General features: G+C 40.0%; 1 protein-coding gene across 1 annotated transcript in view; it reads right to left on the reverse strand.

The window, feature by feature from the left end:
- Positions 1–18536, reverse strand: part of TRMT44 (tRNA methyltransferase 44 homolog) — a 59054-nt gene that overhangs the window by 24565 nt on the left and 15953 nt on the right. The window contains exons 4-6 of the mRNA XM_030191146.1: positions 10290–10358; positions 6841–6948; positions 4470–4541 (exon numbers count right to left, since the gene is read on the reverse strand). Coding sequence (XP_030047006.1) covers positions 4470–4541; positions 6841–6948; positions 10290–10358 — 249 coding nt within the window. The remainder of the gene's footprint in view (positions 1–4469; positions 4542–6840; positions 6949–10289; positions 10359–18536) is intronic.

Raw genomic sequence — 18536 nt, forward strand, 5'->3', positions numbered from 1 at the left:
GAACATCCTGTTAACAGAGAGACACTATGGGCTGGGTGAGAAACAGCACTGTTTTCAGTGCAGCCCGCAGCGGTGAGGAACAGGGAGCAGGAGCCGCAGAGAGGGAGCCCACTGGAGTGCTGTGCTGGGAGAGGTAAGAGAGTGCCGAAGACAAAAGAAAGATGTGATCACGGCAGCGGGGGCATGGAAGAAAAAGGAAGCACTAAAGAGAGAGAGAGAAATATGCGGAACACAGGAGGGGCGGGGTGGGCATGGGAGAAAGAGGAAGCAGAAACAAAAAGACAAAGAGAAAGATGTGAACCACCGGGGGAGTGGAAAGATGGGAGGAGAGGAAAGAGAAGGGAAACAATGGTGATCATGAATAAAGGGAAGGGATGATTTGGTGCCCATGGAGGGAAGGGATGATTTGGTGCTCCGCAACTTTCGGTTTAATAGCGTGAATTTAGTGCACATATCATTTGCATGCCAATTCCTTTGAGCTATTTCTTGGTGGTGTTGTTGCGTTGTGGGCTTTAGCGCCCAGCTTTGAGAATTGGCCCCTAACTGCCATTCACAGGCTGAAGAAAAACATTAACATTAGCTGATAGAAGGAGTAAGTCTTTTGGAGCCCTACAGCACAATGGTCATGGTTCTGATACAGCTGCTGGGATTTTAACCTTCTGCATTCTTCTTACTAAAAAAAAAAAAAGCAAACCATATGAGTACATTAGCACCAATTTCCCCAACCACCCAGTCTTCTCGGTGGCCAAGAATACTCAGCCAGATGGAAGGCTACAGAGATGTCTACTGTAGTTGTATGAAGGCTCTGTGCATGCTATCACAGCAGGCAGAGGCACCCGAGCCTAGTGAGAACTTCTTCCCTGAATGGCGTTGGGTCAACCGAATTGAAGACTGGGACTAACACGGCCGCTGTCCAACGTCACATGCTCAGCTGAAGCATGGTGGGCATGGCGTTTGGAGAAGGTGAGCCCCTAATAACACACAGCTCATGGTCTCGCTGGAAAAGGAAACAAGGTGGGCTAATGGCTTCCATGTCAGGACGACACTGATCCCTAGCTGGAACAAGAGGCTGGGGGGGGGGGGGGGGGGGGGGGGGGGAAGTGAGGAGACTTACTCTTGAACCATAGTGGAAGGCTCGGATGCTTCCTGGAGTTTGATGTTAAATGGTTATGAAAAACGCTGTGGCCTTTTTCCCACATTTCTTAAGCTAATGTATTGTGTGCAGTTTATTACAAACAGGTTAAAGTTTGTTGACTTGCAATGTAGTGGGAATCTGATGGTGAGCGTGAGCTGCCTGCCTATGTTATTGCTTCACTAAGCCAGAGCACTTCTTATCTAGAGAACAATAAATAAGGTCAACAGAGCTTTTTCTGTGACAATGCCGTATCTGCACCCCACGTGAGACTTGCCTAATAAATTTTAAACCTACAGATGTGTGCAAAGTTGCCTAGAGACAAGTGTATTCCATCACTTCAAACTGGAAGGACAGATTAGACCAGGGGTGTCCAACCTCGGTCCTCAAGGGCCACAATCTAATCGGGGTTTTCAAGATTGCCCCAATGAATATGCAGGAGATCCATTTGTATGCACTGCCTCCACTGTATACAAATCGATCTCATGCATGTTCATTGTAGAAATCCTGAAAACCTGACCTGGTGAGGGCTGAGTTTGGACACCCCCGGATTAGACTAATAACAACATTCTGAAATATTCATAGTGTTAATGCCTGGCTAGTAGAACCCACTGAAGTGCCAGCATTGGTTATTTTTTTCTTGCAGTCCTCAAAACAGGTAAAATAAGTTTCTGTTGTAACCTTCTCTGTGAACCACATGTCCAAATAAATGCTTGAGACTCAGCCTGTGTGTTAGAACAAGGCGAAATATACACACCTTATGAACAATTATGTTATTGCTGCAGTGACTTTAATACCACCCTCACAGCATTATATCCCACATTTAAATTAAAAAGGGCACATCTGCAATTTAATGCTGAACATACAGGAAAGGACAGATCTGAATAATGATTCCATGCACCAGGGAAGCTGCAAGCATATTGTCAAATGTCACCACAAAATTTATATTTGCATTTACTGATACCCTAAAGCTCAAAATGACTTGCTACCACCACCCAAAAAGAACTATATCTCATTTTCCATAAGGGAAATGACACACTGAGAGGAAAGAAAGCCTGAGGTATAAAAGAGCTAAGTACCTGGAAATTTCACAGGTCTACAGTACCTAATATTACTACTGAAGGAAAAGACACAAGTGAATTATTCATACGTAGAGAACATTCAGAGGCTATGCCTATGAGATCACATGCACATGACCCTCCGATTACCAATTTTTACTGCCATATGAATTTGTATCATGCTTTTATTTATTAAAAAAGGTCAGTGTGACACCTTCAGGTAATAAAACAAGACTCAAATAGCATGGCATCCTAAAAAGAGCTAAAAAGGAATAAGTGGATAAAGGCCAAAGGGAACTTATTACCTCTAAAAGGAAAACAAATGAGAAGTGATGAAAAACTGAAATAGGTCGTTTAAGCAAATTTACTGTCCCGTTTTGTCTGGTTGACTATCCCTACTACTACAGGGATATGGAGGACCATCTCAGACACAGTTTATTTGAAATCATAAACCTCCATAAATATACAACATCTCGTAGACTGAAAGGAAAAAGCCTCAGAATGTATGCTGGCACATACTAGTGCTTTGCTCTCATTCAATCATTGGTTAAAAAAAATAAAACAAAACAAAAACTTCTATTACAATCTTTGCTACTGCAACTGACATAATTTAATTGTGCTTATATTTGAAACTCATATTTAAAAAAGTGTACTAATGTGATCTTTGATGTTGCCTAGAGTCTGGATGTACCCAGAATCTTGCATCACCTAACTAAAAGAGACTTTACTGGTTTGGAAACCTTTGCAAAAACAGGGTCCTCCAACAAAGCCACCTCTTGCTTCTTATTATCCTTAATCCTTAACACTTCAATATTTGATTAGTGAAGACAGAAAGCTCTTCTTTCCTGAACAGCCTTCACCAATGACATTCCCTCTTCCTCCTCCCCTAGTACTTGGCTGGAGCCAAACTTCTTGCTGCTCCTATCTGAGAATGATCCCTCTAGGGAACCATTAACGAAGTCTGTGAAAGGAGGGAAGCTCATGAGATCTATCAATCTTTCTAGGCTTATTGGCCCTGCCTCCGGCCCTATAGCAGGTATATTGTTCCTAAGGGCAATAATTAAACACATTATAATCATGAATTGTAGAGAGAATGATCTACAGGGACTCCAATCCTCTAGATGATCCTAGGCTTGGCCCTGTGAAACCCAGTTTTTTGTTTTTTTTTGCCCCATTGGCCTTCCTGTTCTGGACGACATGAAGCATGGCTTCTCCCTACCCCCAGAGACTCACTCAACCCTTCTCTCTTTCTCCTTCCCACTGTCCTTCTTTCCCCTCAGGATCCTCAAACACTTCGTCCCCTCCTTCTGAGGTGCACTGCACCTGTGACAAAAAGTGCCTGCCATGAAGCTACGTTTCCTGTCCCTATAGACAGCACAGTTATTTGTCCTTCTCCTGGGTTTTAAGTCATCAAAGGACAAAGAGCCTCTCAACTCCCAGTGGCAACTGAGAGGAAACACCTTCTTAATATCACCTCCTCTTCCTTAATTTTGATTTCCCCCAAACTATTTATAATCTCCAATTAAGGAACCCTGTAATAGATCCTGCCTGGCCTCTGGAGAACCCACCGAGATCCCAAAAGGGAAGGCGGGAGAGGAAGGAACAGTTTACCAGCTGCTGTAAGTAGAAGCTCCCTAGAATTCTAGACCCCTTGTTCCACATCAGAGACCAGCAAAAGGCCTGGAATACCGCAGCCTATTTATTATCACTTCATTGCTGCATCAGCCCAGAGGTCTTCTTTGCTGGAAACAGAGCAATACTGAACAGCTTCCTTGCTGCACCAGCATATATAGGGAAGGCAGGCAGTCTTGCTCTACACCTGCAGGACAGATGGTATAACCCATTGTCTGCACTGGGTTGGAAAGGATGAGGAGGAAGCACCCATGAAGAACTGATGGCAACAAGCTTCAGAATCTAAAACTGAGAGAAAGGGAATGAGGAACAGGGTAGATAATCTTGAAAAAACGTAGTACGGAAGGAAGAGTAGCTAATGCCAAGTTATATAACTGCACGTAAAAATGTTAGAAATAATATCCCATCAATCACAGCCCTTAAAGAAGAATCCTCATGACATTAACTTTAGTTACTAGAAAACATTTTAAAATGCACCATTAAGACTTATAGATTGCATGCCAAAAAGAAATGAAGCAGCTTGTTTCCACTGCTGGTAGTAGTAGTACTGGTACTACTGATAAGTAGTACTGGTCACTGTGTATTGCTCTCACATAGCCATGCACATATATGCTCTTCAAAAGACAGCATATATTTTCTATAAGTACCTGTAGGTGAGTTTCTGGTCCATACATGTCCCATATTTTTCTTCTTCTAACATCAATTCCTCTCCCAGGATGCTAAAACACAGGGGAAAAAAAGTTAAAATACTTTACAAATCTGCATATTATTCCAGAGAAACAAGTATTTTGCATAAGCAAGTAATAGGATAAGAAAACACCTTGTTTCATTTTAAGAGCAGTAGTTGATATGAAAAGTCGGGCATGAAAAGTGTGGCCTTCGGCAATAAGATAATGTGTTTCAACTATAGACTTTTAAAATGGAAGCTGCAGAGTTAAAAGACTTTGGACCCTTCAACAGTATTTTAATGTGCGGAATATTGTACTAAAAATAGCATAACATTTCCTCACATTTTTAAAACATATGATCAAACAGATTGCAGAGGCAAAGTTCTTGAGAATTTCATAACACTTTCTCCAACCAAGTTTTCCCCCTATGTTATAAATATCATATTAAAATTTTTAAAAAGATCAAATTCACCCCTCCAACGTCTCCAAGAGTGGAACATGTAGGCCTATTAAGCAGAAATATTCTTCTATCAAACAGGTGGCTGAAATACTACAACTTAAAAATGCCTAACCTTTCATTCAGACAGAATCACCTTATATAAACTTTGCATCTTCATGACCTTGTTTTCCTACCACAGCATGATACAGAACCATAAACTGAAGCCTTATCAACCACGTGGCAGTGTACTCCATTATAACAGGGCAAATGTTCAGTTCTAAGGACATTTCAAAAGAGAACACACCAGTAAGCTGCTTTCTCTTAATGACTGTACAATGGCACATATTGTCCTTAAAGGAAACGCAAGATTGTATATAGCCTTTCATTTTACCTTTCTCTACCGAGAAGCAGAACACCACAGCTAGACTCATATTCGGAAAAACAAAATATGAAAGTGCTAAACCCCTAAGGGAAAAATTACACTGGCTTCCACTTAAAGAACGCATCGCGTTCAAGGTGTGTTCTCTAGTTCATAAAATCATTCACGGAACTGCCCCAGCCTACATGTCAGATCTGGTAGACCTGCCGCCCAGGAACGCTAGAAGGTCATCCCGCACATTCCTTAATCTTCACTTCCCCAGTTGTAAAGGCTTAAAATACAAACTAACACATGCATCAAACTTTTCTTAACTGAGCACAGAATTATGGAACGCATTGCCGCACAACTTAAAAGCTACTTATGAACTAATTAACTTTCACTAATCCCTGAAGACCCACTTATTCAACAAGGCATACCAATAAGATCAGCAACTATAAATGTAATACATCGCCACCCTACCGATTATCAGCACTGTTTTTGCTTATCTCTGCTTCTGAACTTTGATTACGCCATTCTCTAGGCCATCTCCACCTTACCTACTATTAGTACTGTTTTCTACTTATATCTACTGTTTAAAACTTGCTTATGCTATTCTTAATGTAACACTAACTGTTACTACTACTACTTAACATTTCTAGAGCGCTACTAGGGTTACGCAGCGCTGTACAGTTTAACAAAGAAGGACAGTCCCGGCTCGAAGGAGCTTACAATCTAAAGGACGAAATGTCAAGTTGGGGCAGTCAAGATTTCCTGAATAGAGGTATAGTGGTTAGGTGCCGAAGGCGACATTGAAGAGGTGGGCTTTGAGCAAGGATTTGAAGATGGGCAGGGAGGGGGCTTGGCGTATGGGCTCAGGGAGTTTATTCCAAGCATGGGGTGAGGCGAGGCAGAAAGGGCGGAGCCTAGAGTTGGTGGTGGTGGAGAAGGGTACTGAGAGGAGGGATTTGTCTTGAGAGCGGAGGTTACGGGTAGGAACGTAAGGGGAGATGAGGGTAGAGAGGCAAGGAGGGGCTGCTGTTATCTCCTAATCCATCATCTACCAATAACGATACATTGTAAGCCACATTGAGCCTGCAAAAAGGTGGGAAAATGTGGGACACAAATGCAATAAATAAATAAATAAGAAGGTTAGGAGTATGACAAACCATTAAGCTTAACATTAAAGATTATAACTAACACAGCAAAATCAAAAGGAGGCAGAAAGGTTAAAAACATGAAGCCTAAAGCATGAGTTCTAGTGACCTACTATAGTGTTTGCCAAGTCAGTCTTGGAGTACCCCCTTGCCAGTCAGGTTTTCAGGATATCCACAAAGAATATGCATGAAGGAGATCTGCATACAATGGAAGCAGTGTATACAAATCAGTTTCATGCACATTCACTGTGGATATCCTGATAACCTGAATGGCAAGGGGGTACTCCAGGACCGACTTGGGAAATACTGACCTATTTAAATGCACAGCTTCTCATCTGTTTCTGACCACTTTGCAGTTTATTGCTAAGCAGAGAATTTTAAATATTAAAATGAAATTACCCCTTCGTTACTTAAAATATGAACCAAAAGACCATTGCCACATCCTAAGTCCACAAAAGATTGCTTTTTGGTCAACCCTTTTTTGATTCTCTCATTTTCCCAAAGGATCTAAACAAAAGAAACAGAGAAACACAGGTTTTAGTTTTGGTATTTGATGTTCCACCTTTCCATTCAACAGCATGAAATAGCACACATTAAATCTGAATACACAAATATTACAATGCAACATACACAATATACAATAAACTGTAATCATAACCTAAAATAACAGGAAAAACTGATATTTCTTATATCAACTAATTTCCTACCAAACAGAAAATCTGCTGTAGCCATACAACCAGGATATACAGTACTGTATAGGAAACTGTAATAGAATATTGATACCGTAATTTTGTATTTCAAACGTTTGTGCTTTTCCTTCTGCATATGTTTATTTTGTTTATTTATTTCAGGCATTTATACCTTGCATTATCCCAAACAAGTTCGGATTCATTGTGGCTAACATCAAACTTTTACAGCAAATTAGAATAAGAGAACTATAATGAAAATACAAAACAATAATAGAGAAAAACATCCAAGCAGTAAGATGACTCATTATGAAATAACAAATTAACTAAAACAATAACTATAACCAACAGTGGAGAGGAAGTCACTAAATAAGAACGCTTTCAACAATTTACAAAATTTCAAGTAGTCGGTAACATATCTAAGTGACTTTGGTAGGGAATTCCATTGTAGCTTGCATCATGAATAGATCTGTAAAGAAGATTTTTACAACAAGGAAAATGGAGAAGATAGTCTCTCGACATCAGATAAGCATTACGTAAAGGTAATTCTAACAAGTATTGATAGTCAGGCAAAAGACAAAGTAAAATTTGATAACTAAGTACACATAGTTTAAAGGTAACTCTTGCATTTACTGGAAGCCAATGCAGTTTGATTAAAAGAGGAGCTGACTTGGTGAATCGAGGGGCTTTACACATGAGGTAAGCCGCAGTATTTTCAGATGTTTGAAGTTTTTTTTGATAAGAGACTTTTAGGCCTGAGTATTACAGAATTACAGTAATCAAATTTGGATAGCATTAAAGACTGAACTAAAGAGTGAAAAAGAGTTAGAAAAGAAAGGCCTCAGTCTTTTCAATCTCCACAGAGAATTAAAGACACTAGAAATCACCACAGAAACCTGAGGTTCAAATGATAGGTATTGGTCAATAGTTATTCCCAAGATTTACCATATAAAGGTACTGGTAATTTTGTTTTTCAAACATTAGGTATGGTATATAGTACCGCAGTTAATTATTAAGTTTATTTACTGTACCATAGTACTGTTCATTTTACGGTAAGTGTCAAATAAGGATGTGTGTCATACTGGTAATTGAAAATACTGGTACAGTTACATATGTTTGTGCTTTCCTTCTGCATACCATATGTTTATTTACCACTAACTGGTATGGCAATTTTGTTTTCAGTACTGTACTGTTCAGGTTACTGTAAGTGTAAAAATAAAGAATATGTTTGTCATGCTAGTAATTGAAACAAAATGTGCAAGCGCTTTTCCTTCTGCATATATTTGCTTATGGTATTTACCACACCGGTATTTTTCACTTTTGCAAAATGAGGGTATGTCTTAGAATCGAGAGTGTCGTAGAACTGAGTGCTTTCCCCCCTTGTGTATGGGGGGGGGGGGGGGGGTGCCTTAGAATCGAGGAAATACGGTATACCATAACATAGGCAGACTTGATCTTCATCTATCCTTATATATGTAAATAATAAGAATAGATTTATACATTGATTATCATTCCAAATATCTATTTATTGCTATAGTGCTTCTACCTTATGTGTGATGTACCATTCAAACACATATACATATATATTATTCTCCACAAAGCAATGGTTACTATGTTAGTAATTGTATTATTACAAATACTGAAGCCAATGTCCTTTAGAGCCATAAACCCACTGTTTTGTTGTCAAGAGTCCTTTAGATTAAAGAAAGAAAGAAAGATCCCATTGTGTTGTGATATATCAGTTCATATCTTTTTTTTATAATCCAAACATGAGTTCAAACACTTGAATTGTGGATAATTTCCTGAGTTTTCATCACGATGGTCTATATATAAATATTCTTGCAGCTGTACACAGTGCTGTGTTTCGCCTTTGGCGTCTTCAGGAGCTGTTTATAGATCATTGTAGTCCAACGACATTCCAACAAGATTCTTTCATTGTTTGTATGATCACAGTCGCATTAGATTCTTAAAATATTCATCATTTCTCTCTCGGTCACAATCCCTTTAACAGGAAACCCATCTGGTTGAACCGTCCTTATCTCCATGTGGTAGCATATTATAAAGGATTTATGAAAGGCTACTGAAATTCCCCCTTTGGAGATAGAGCGCATAAATTGGCAGCAGATCTGGGAAATGAATTATCAGAAGACATCCAACTAGGGGTAAGAACATAGTTGGAAGCACGCAGCTGAAAGAGCTGTGCTTTAAAAAAAAACAACAACAACAACAAAAAACTTTACATAGTCTCTGTGTGCATTCCAAATCGGTCTGGAGGGCAAGGGTGGCAAAATATGGAAAGTGCAAGAAATGCGAAGACCCGAGGGCATCTTTTTGCACTATGTCTGGGAAGGCTTGGGAAGGAATTTTTATTTATTTATGGCAGACTTACTATACCACTTTTAGCCAACAAAAGACTATAAAGAAAGGAACCACAAAATCAATAGAAAAGAAACCATTCATATCCACATATCAATATAAGCTCACCTAATGGCTATCATGAATTTGAAGATGAAAATGACACCAGAGGTATGTTTACTGGATATGGGGGAAGAAGTCCCATTGGGCTCTGGCACACAACAGCCCCGTTTGTGAGGACAATATATCTCATAGCCTAAAAGATGCATTCTGATACAACAGATATGAGTGAATCCACCCAGTTTGACCCTGTGGAGAAATCAGATGCATGACTTGCTGTGACTGGGAAAAAAATGTCAGTAATAAATAAAGGGAGACAAGCGGTATGGAAATTCTCGAAAGTGCAGGATCCTTTACTTATGACTTTAACCCTCTGCCTAGGAAATAGACTGGAAAATCCCTTGGCTGGGTGGAAAATAAGTCTAATTGGTAGGTAGGGGAGGAACAGTAAGCAGGGGTAAAGAGGAGGGTAACAGCTGAGTAAATTGGGAAGAGTATTATGTGGATGGGACCCCTCTCCCCACCTATAAAATAGAATATGCTGTAGTGTATCTACAATCATTGTTGTATTGATGCAAAGTTGAAATAACGGATCAATAAACAAAGTTAAACATTAAAACTTTTGAATGCCTGTTCTTATTTATGTAAACCTGTTCAAGATTGCTTACAGCAACTATTAAAAATTGATTAGTGCACATGAAGATTCAGTGAGGAATTAATTAAAAAAAAAAGTGAATAAGGACTTACCAGCAGGTAAGTAGATATGGCAACATCTTCATATACAAACTTCTCAGGATCTGTTACTTCAGGCCACACCTTTGAACAAAGAAAGACATCCACTGTCAGCAGATTATCTTTTTTATTTTTCCACCTAATGTGATTGTTTTCATTCAGTTTCCACTTGGCTTTCTCTGCAAGCAGTAATTTTCTTCTTTTGTTACACAATCATTTCCACGCTCTGCATAGTTTTATCCATTACAGAAATGCACTATGACAAGAAGCGTCCAATGCCACCCTTGAATGGCTATCAGATACCTTGCCTCTCTCACCACCAAAACTTGGTCCCTTCTACAGCACATCAGCCATGAACTGTATGACCAAATAGGGGAAGCAGACGCACTCATCACAGATACTGTAATCTCCTCAGGGGGTGCATTTTACAACTGTATTTTCATTAAGGTTTATGTTATCAGGCTGCAAAATGGTGGAATCAATTACCATTCTTCATTCGCTGGGAAACTTATGGTAGGTTTTGTACATTACTCAAAACTTGATTATTTTCTAATAAGCTTTATCAATCATGACTATGCAAATTTGGGATTTTGAGTTCCCTTTATCTTTTTGCACGCTACGCTGAACTATTTATGGTATACGCAGCCTATAAGCCATAATTCTACTGTATTGTAATCACTGTGCAATAGGACTGGCTCTTCATTTTTCATGACTATTTTAACCTTTCCAGTATAAGCATATTGTACACTCTACTAATTTATATTTTGCCAGAGGCAACAAAGTTTGGTCGATGTCATTACTGGAGTGAATGAGATCATGATAGAACAGGGATGGGCAACCTTTATACACAGAGGGCCTAGTGGTTAGGGTGGTGGACTTTGGTCCTGGGGAACTGAGTTCGATTCCCGGCACAGGCAGATCCTTGTGACTCTGGGCAAGTCACTTAACCCTCCATTGCCCACTGCATTAAGCCTGCCATGAGTGGGAAAGCGCGGGGTACAAATGTAACAAAAAAAAAAAAAAAGAAAATTAACAAATGTACCATATAACTCACTGCCAAAAAAACTCAATGTGATGAGTGAATGAACATAAATTATTACCAGAGAAGGGAGACAAAAATGATAAAGGGGTTGGGACGACTTCCCTATAAGGAAAGGCTAAAGCAGCTAGGGCTTTTCAAGTACCTGTATACAATATGTAAGCCGCATTGAGCCTGCCATGAGTGGGAAAGCGCGGGGTACAAATGTAACAAAAATAAAAGTTGGACAAGAGATGGCTGAGAGGAGATATGAGGTCTATAAAATAATGAGTGGAATGGAACGGTTAGACGTGAATCGCTTGTTTACTCTTTCCAAAAATACTAGGACTAAGAGGCATGAAATTAAACTAAAAGTAGAAAATTTAAAACGAATTGGAGAAATATTTAGTCACTCAACATGTAATTACACTCTGGAATTCATTGCTAGAGAATGTTGTAAAAGCAGCTAGCTTAGTGGGGTTTAAAAAAGGTTTGGATGGCTTCCTAAAAGAAAAGTCCATAAGTCATTATTAAAATAGACTTTGGGAGTTATGAGAGAGACACTGGGTGAACGCTGAAGGAGGGGGCTATAAGAGAGAGAGACTGGGTGAAGACTTCTGGGGGGGGGGGGGGGCATTTTGAGATAGAGAAGTGGTGACCCATGCCATTATCTCTTTACTTCACCTATCAGGTGGATAATGTGACACTGCTGACAACATGCTTCCAACTTCTGTTTTTAGGATGTGATGTGCAATAGTACCTTACTTATTTACTAAACTTTCAGTAACAGAATGGGAAAACAACCTTAACAAATCAGCTTCTAAAGCAGTTGTTGCAAACAACAGAGGAGATTCAGCCCCTCCACACCTCCCCAAACACACACACTTAAATGTCATTGCAAACAAAGTTGGGTGTAGGAAATGGAAGAGGTTTCACCACCGGCTCCTACATTTTGGGGCTGGCTCCTAGACTGAGAGAAAATTTGAAAGCTTTGAAAATGAGCCTCAGTGTCACTCTCTCTAATCTTATGCTAACAGTAGCTTTGAATCGTGGCATAAATAAATGCTCTTAGTCAAGCAGAAAGTCTGGGTTTGAAGAACCTTTTTTAAACTACCCTTCTCACAGATTAGCAAGGCTACAGTTTGTGCACAAACTGAAATGGTGCTTAAACAGTTAAAAAAAAAAGGCAATTTCAAGACAGTTTAAAAAAATGTTATGGCCATCTATGGATGAGCAAGATTCAGTTTCAGCTTCAGTGAGAGATTTTTAAAAATTACCAGTTTCCTATTCACATTCAATCTCATTTTCAGGTTAGTTTCTGCATTCAGTATATCAATAGAAATCAAACAAAATAAAACATGGAAAAGAAAATAAGATGATACCTTTTTTATTGGACATAACTTAATACATTTCTTGATTAGCTTTCGAAGGTTGCCCTTCTTCGTCAGATCGGAAATAAGCAAATGTGCTAGCTGACAGTGTATATAAGTGAAAACATTCACGCTAGCACATTTGCTTATTTCCGATCTGAGGAAGAAGGGCAACCTTCGAAAGCTAATCAAGAAATGTATTAAGTTATGTCCAATAAAAAAGGTATCATCTTATTTTCTTTTCCATGTTTTATTTTGTTTGATTTCTATTGATAACCTTAAGAGTCGACTAACACGGCTGCCACACTCCTCTGCATTCAGTATAGAAAGTATTTTTCCTACATATTTTGTGTCTCATTGTATTTACCACCTGTCAGTCTGTGACTAAAGGGGTTAGTTTTAGAAACCCTATTCAAGATTTCCACATGGAAATGCCAGCATTTACATGTGTAAATCGCGTATACTTTTAAAACCAATTCCAGAAAGCCGCTGTTTATATGTGGAAATAAACACTAATCGCTTTGACCTTGTTATTGTAAATGCGGAATATCAAATAAACAAACATACCATGCATAAAGACATCAAGTGGTGTGGTTTGGGAAGGACTAAAATCTAAACATGTATTCTCCATTTCACAAATGGAATACACATGTAGGCGGAAAAAAGTTCCACATCGGCTTCTACACTTGCTTAAGGGGCACGTATAGGTATTTTTGTTTTTTAAAGTGCTCATTTTGGCCAGGACTTTGCACAAGGAATTAAGGGGGTCACTATCTTATTTATAATCTTTATTAGAACCACAACAGTTACATTGTACAAATGTCTTTCACAGTACAAAAAGCATAGAAGAGGAAGAATAGCAAATGCCCGAAGTTTTGGTGGTTAATATTCCTTTTTCCCTCTCTCCCTTATCATTGTAAGAACCTTCCCACTCAGCAGAAACGTATAATCCAAGGTCCAGATCACCTATGTGATGTCTGCACGCAATCTGGAACCCATCTACCTAACCAAATCACTTCCCCAAATTATCTATCCCCCCCCCCCTTTCAGTGCTCTAGGTCACAAGTTGAACAAATAACTGCGAGCATGATGTGGTAATCTATCCCACACCGGTGACCAAACTTATTGGAAATTCCACCACACCCTTGGGGATCTCATACATCTATTTATGTATTAGGATTTATTTATCTAGTCTTTCCACATTCATAATTATGCCAAGCAGTCACAGAATGTGCACAGTCCTGATGACAACACATTAACATACATTTCCAGATAAGAAATAAAGGCTTTGTGTACAAATTTGGCCCTGTTCGCAGACCTAGAGAAACAAAAGTTTGAAAACATATTATCTGCTCTCAAAGGCAGACTAGTTCCCAAAATCAGGTCAATATAGTTCACAACACTCATCCAAAAAGGTTTTATAAGAACAAGATCAAAACATATGTATCAAAGTAGCTGGTAAACCTTACGCTTCGGACACTCTGCCGTATTTGTAAGTCGAGCCAGGTATGCCTGATGTGGGGAAATGTAGTCTTAATAAAAATTTATATTGCTGTTCCTGTAGACCCAGTGATCGAGTAAGCCTTTTTATATGCTTCATCAACAGTCGCAAAGCATAGTCTGTAATTTACTCTTCCCTCTGCAAGTCCACATTCTAAACACTGGTCAAAGATTCAAAATCCTATTGAGGAGCTAAATGTCTGAAGCTGATTTGATAAAAAGACAAACTGGCCTTTGTTTATCTCGTTAAAAGTAGTTTCAGCAAGCATATCTACTGCATCTTCATTCAAAGTGACCACATCCAATGTGGTGAGATAATGTTTGACTTGCAAATATGCAAACCAGACTACAGAATTTGGCTCTCCTACTTGAGTAGGTCAAAAGATTTCATAGTCCCATCCTTTGTCACCAAGTCACGTACAAATTTCAAGCCATAAGCAGACCAGCATTTTAAACACAATTTTGTATCATCTGGGTCCAAGTCTCTATTTCCCCACAGAGGGAACAGAATTGTTGACCAAGGAGGAAGTTTCAATTGTTTACAGAGCCAACACCAACCCTGCCTCATAGATTTCAAAATGGGATGAGCTTTAACTGTTAACACTCAAGTAAAGCATTTAGTGTGACGATAATACACCAGATGTGTCAGTGTTATAAGTTGTTCTTCTACTTTAAGTGGAATAAAATCCAGTCCACTAAATGTCTCATAATGCAAGCCAAATTATATCTTCACAAATCAGGTAAGGCCAGACCACCCCGGCCCAAAGGTAGTAAAAGCTGTAGCAAAGAAAACCTAGTTTTGTTTTTGTTCCACAGAAATTTCAACAACTGTTTCTGGAAAAAGTACTATATCACTCATTTATTTACAGACCTCTATCATATCTCCCCTCAGCTGTCTTCGCCAAGCTGAAGAGCCCTAGATGCTTCAGCCTTTCCTCACAGGGGAGTGGTCCCATCCCCTTTATCATTTGTCGCCCTTCTCTGTACCTTTTCTAATTCCACTATATCTTTTTTGAGATGCGGCGACCAGATTTGAACATAATATTCGAGGTGCAGTCGCACCATGGACTGATTCCGGATAATACATATAAGGGACTCACCCTAAACCCCTTTGTATCACATCTCTTAGCTTTATGGGGTACTTTAAAATATAGGCTTAGGGGATCTAGGACTAAATCCACATTCGCTTGGATCACACAGGACCCAGGTTTCCCAGCCGGGATTCAGGGTGGAGTGTTTAAAACATGGTTCCACAAAGGGCTGATAAGATTGAGACTTGCTGACAGAAGAGGGAATTAAACCTTTTGCAGAATTACAGGAGGCCTATGAACTACCACCATCTGATATATATGCGTATATGCAGGTAAAACACTATATAACATCTACAAGGTGGGTTAAAGATAAATTAGTAGAAAAGGAAAAAATGGAAGATATATGGGGGAAGATCGATTTATGGGGAAAGTGAATCTCTAGGCTGTACAACCATATACGGGGGTCACAATTTGTAAAACATCAATACATGAAGACCTGGGAGAGGGATTTGAAACAAGAACTGACTGACTCTGAATGGGGAAGAGTATGTAGAGAGGTCAAAAAGGCCTCTGTATGTGTATTATTGAAAGAGAATGCATATAAAGTATTAAGTAGATGGTACTATACGCCGGAGAGAGTAAAGGCAATGTTCCCTGAAGCCTCGGATATATGCTGGCGATGTAAGGAGGAAAAAGGCACTTTTTATCATGTATGGTGGGAGTGTGCGTTCATACAGAAATTCTGGGAGGGAGTTACGGGACTATTGACAGAGACCCTGGACACTCCATTCCCATGTGATCCAAAATGGTGTTTACTGGGGTGGGGGAACCAGAAAGGAGTGAAATGGGGACAAAGGATTAAGAGGTTAGGCCTCGCGGCTGCAAAATCCATAGTAGCAGCGTTCTGGAAACAAGACAAGGGACCCACAGTACATAACTGGATTGGGAAGGTCAGGGGATTAATGGTGATGGAGGAATTGACAGACAAAAGGAGGGGGAGGTTTAATGCTCAGGCTGAAGAATGGAAACAACTTGATCGATTATTGGGGAAAGAATTGTAAGGGTGGGGGGATATAAGGAGGGGAAGTTGGGAATGGAAGGGACCAAGGAAGTGGGAATGGGGGGAGGGAGGATAAAAATAGGGGGGGGGGGGGAGAAATGGAGGAGACATAGGAGGGGACATTCTTTATTGTATATATGTTTGTATTCTGAGGTTCAGAGAAGGGAATGATTGTTGTCACCAGAATTTAGGATGAGACAATGTAATGTAACTCTTATAAGGTTTGTTCAATAAACTTTACAAAATTGAAAAAAAAAAATAATAGTTCGAAGCACTTAGTAATTAACATCTCAAACTACAAGTCCTCTCTCAACTCACTGCCCTACTCAAATACCAGAAAAGAACCAAATCTTCAAAAGACATTGGAATCCTCACTGAATATGGCATCAGATGAGTACTGTAAGACCCCATTACATCCTACAAAAAGATGTAAGCAGGATGGTGTCAGTCCAGAGAGGAGCTACTAAAATGGTCAGTGGTCCTCGACATAAAGACTACTACTACTACTACTACTATTTAGCATTTCTATAGCGCTACAAAGTATACACAGCGCTGCACAAACATAGAAGAAAGACAGTCCCTGCTCAATGAGCTTACAATCTAATAGACAAAAAATAAATAAAGTAAGCAAATCAAATCAATTAATGTGAACGGGAAGGAAGAGAGGAGGGTAGGTGGAGGCGAGTGGTTACGAGTCAAAAGCAATGTTAAAGAGGTGGGCTTTCAGTCTAGATTTAAAGGTGGCCAAGGATGGGGCAAGACGTAGGGGCTCAGGAAGTTTATTCCAGGCGTAGGGTGCAGCGAGACAAAAGGCGCGAAGTCTGGAGTTGGCAGTGGTGGAGAAGGGAACAGATAAGAAGGATTTATCCATGGAGCGGAGTGCACGGGAAGGGGTGTAGGGAAGGACGAGTGTGGAGAGATACTGGGGAGCAGCAGAGTGAGTACATTTATAGGTTAGTAGAAGAAGTTTGAACAGGATGCGAAAACGGATAGGGAGCCAGTGAAGGGTCTTGAGGAGAGGGGTAGTATGAGTAAAGCGACCCTGGCGGAAGATGAGATGGGCAGCAGAGTTTTGAACCGACTGGAGAGGGGAGAGGTGACTAAGTGGGAGGCCAGCAAGAAGCAGATTGCAGTAGTCTAAACGAGAGGTGACAAGGGTGTGGATGAGGGTTTTGGTAGAGTGCTCGGAAAGAAAGGGGCGGATTTTACGGATGTTGTAAGAAAGAAACGACAGGTCTTGGCAATCTGCTGGATATGAGCAGAGAAGGAGAGAGAAGAGTCAAAGATGACCCCAAGGTTGCGAGCTGAGGAGACAGGGAGAATGAGAGAGCCATCAACAGAAATAGAAAACGGGGGAGCGGGGAGGTGGGTTTGGGGGGGGAAAATGAGAAGCTCGGTTTTGGTCATATTTAATTTCAGGTGGCGTTGAGACATCCAGACAGCAATGTCAGACAAGCACGCTGAAACTTTGGTTTGGATGCAAGGTGAGATATCAGGGGTAGAAAGGTAGATTTGGGAGTCATCAGCATAGAGATGGTAGGAAAAGCCATGGGATGAGATTAATGAACCAAGGGAAGAAGTGTAGATAGAAAAGAGGAGGGGACCAAGAACAGAACCCTGAGGGACGCCGACAGGCAGAGTATAGGGATGGACTTAAAGATCTCAATATGTATACTTTGGAAGAAAGGTGGGACAGGGGAGATATGATAAAGACATTTAAATACCTACACGGCATAAATGCACAGGAGACGAGTCTAATTCGATTGAAAGGAAGCTCTGGAACAAGGGGGCATAGGATGAAGGTGAAAGGGATAGAATCGGAAGTAACTTGAGGAAATACTTCTTCAGGGAAAAGGTGGTGAATTCATGGAACATCCGCCCAATGAAGACTGTATCTGAATTTAAGCATGCTTGGGATAAACATAGGATCTTTATGGGAGAGGAAGGGATAGTAGATGGCATGGATGAGTAGAATGGATAAGCCATTTTGTCATAGCTGCTTTCATTTTTCTATGTAATCCCGCAGAACCCCTCTGCTTCTTCTCCTCTAAGTAAGTATCCCCCGTTCTTATACCAACCAAGCTTTCTAGAATGCTGTTAAGAGTTTTGGACTCCACCATGAAAATGCTCCATACGTCCAACACCTTTCCCATGAAGAAATATCTATCTGTTCCCTCCCTTGAACATCACATTATGTTCTAGAAAGCTTTCTTTAAAAAAGAAAAAATGATTGCTTCTTGCACATTATTTTTACCTTTAAAGTATCTGAATATATTTGATTAT

The sequence above is a fragment of the Microcaecilia unicolor genome, chromosome 2 (assembly GCF_901765095.1).
Source record: "Microcaecilia unicolor chromosome 2, aMicUni1.1, whole genome shotgun sequence".
Lineage (NCBI taxonomy): Eukaryota > Metazoa > Chordata > Amphibia > Gymnophiona > Siphonopidae > Microcaecilia > Microcaecilia unicolor.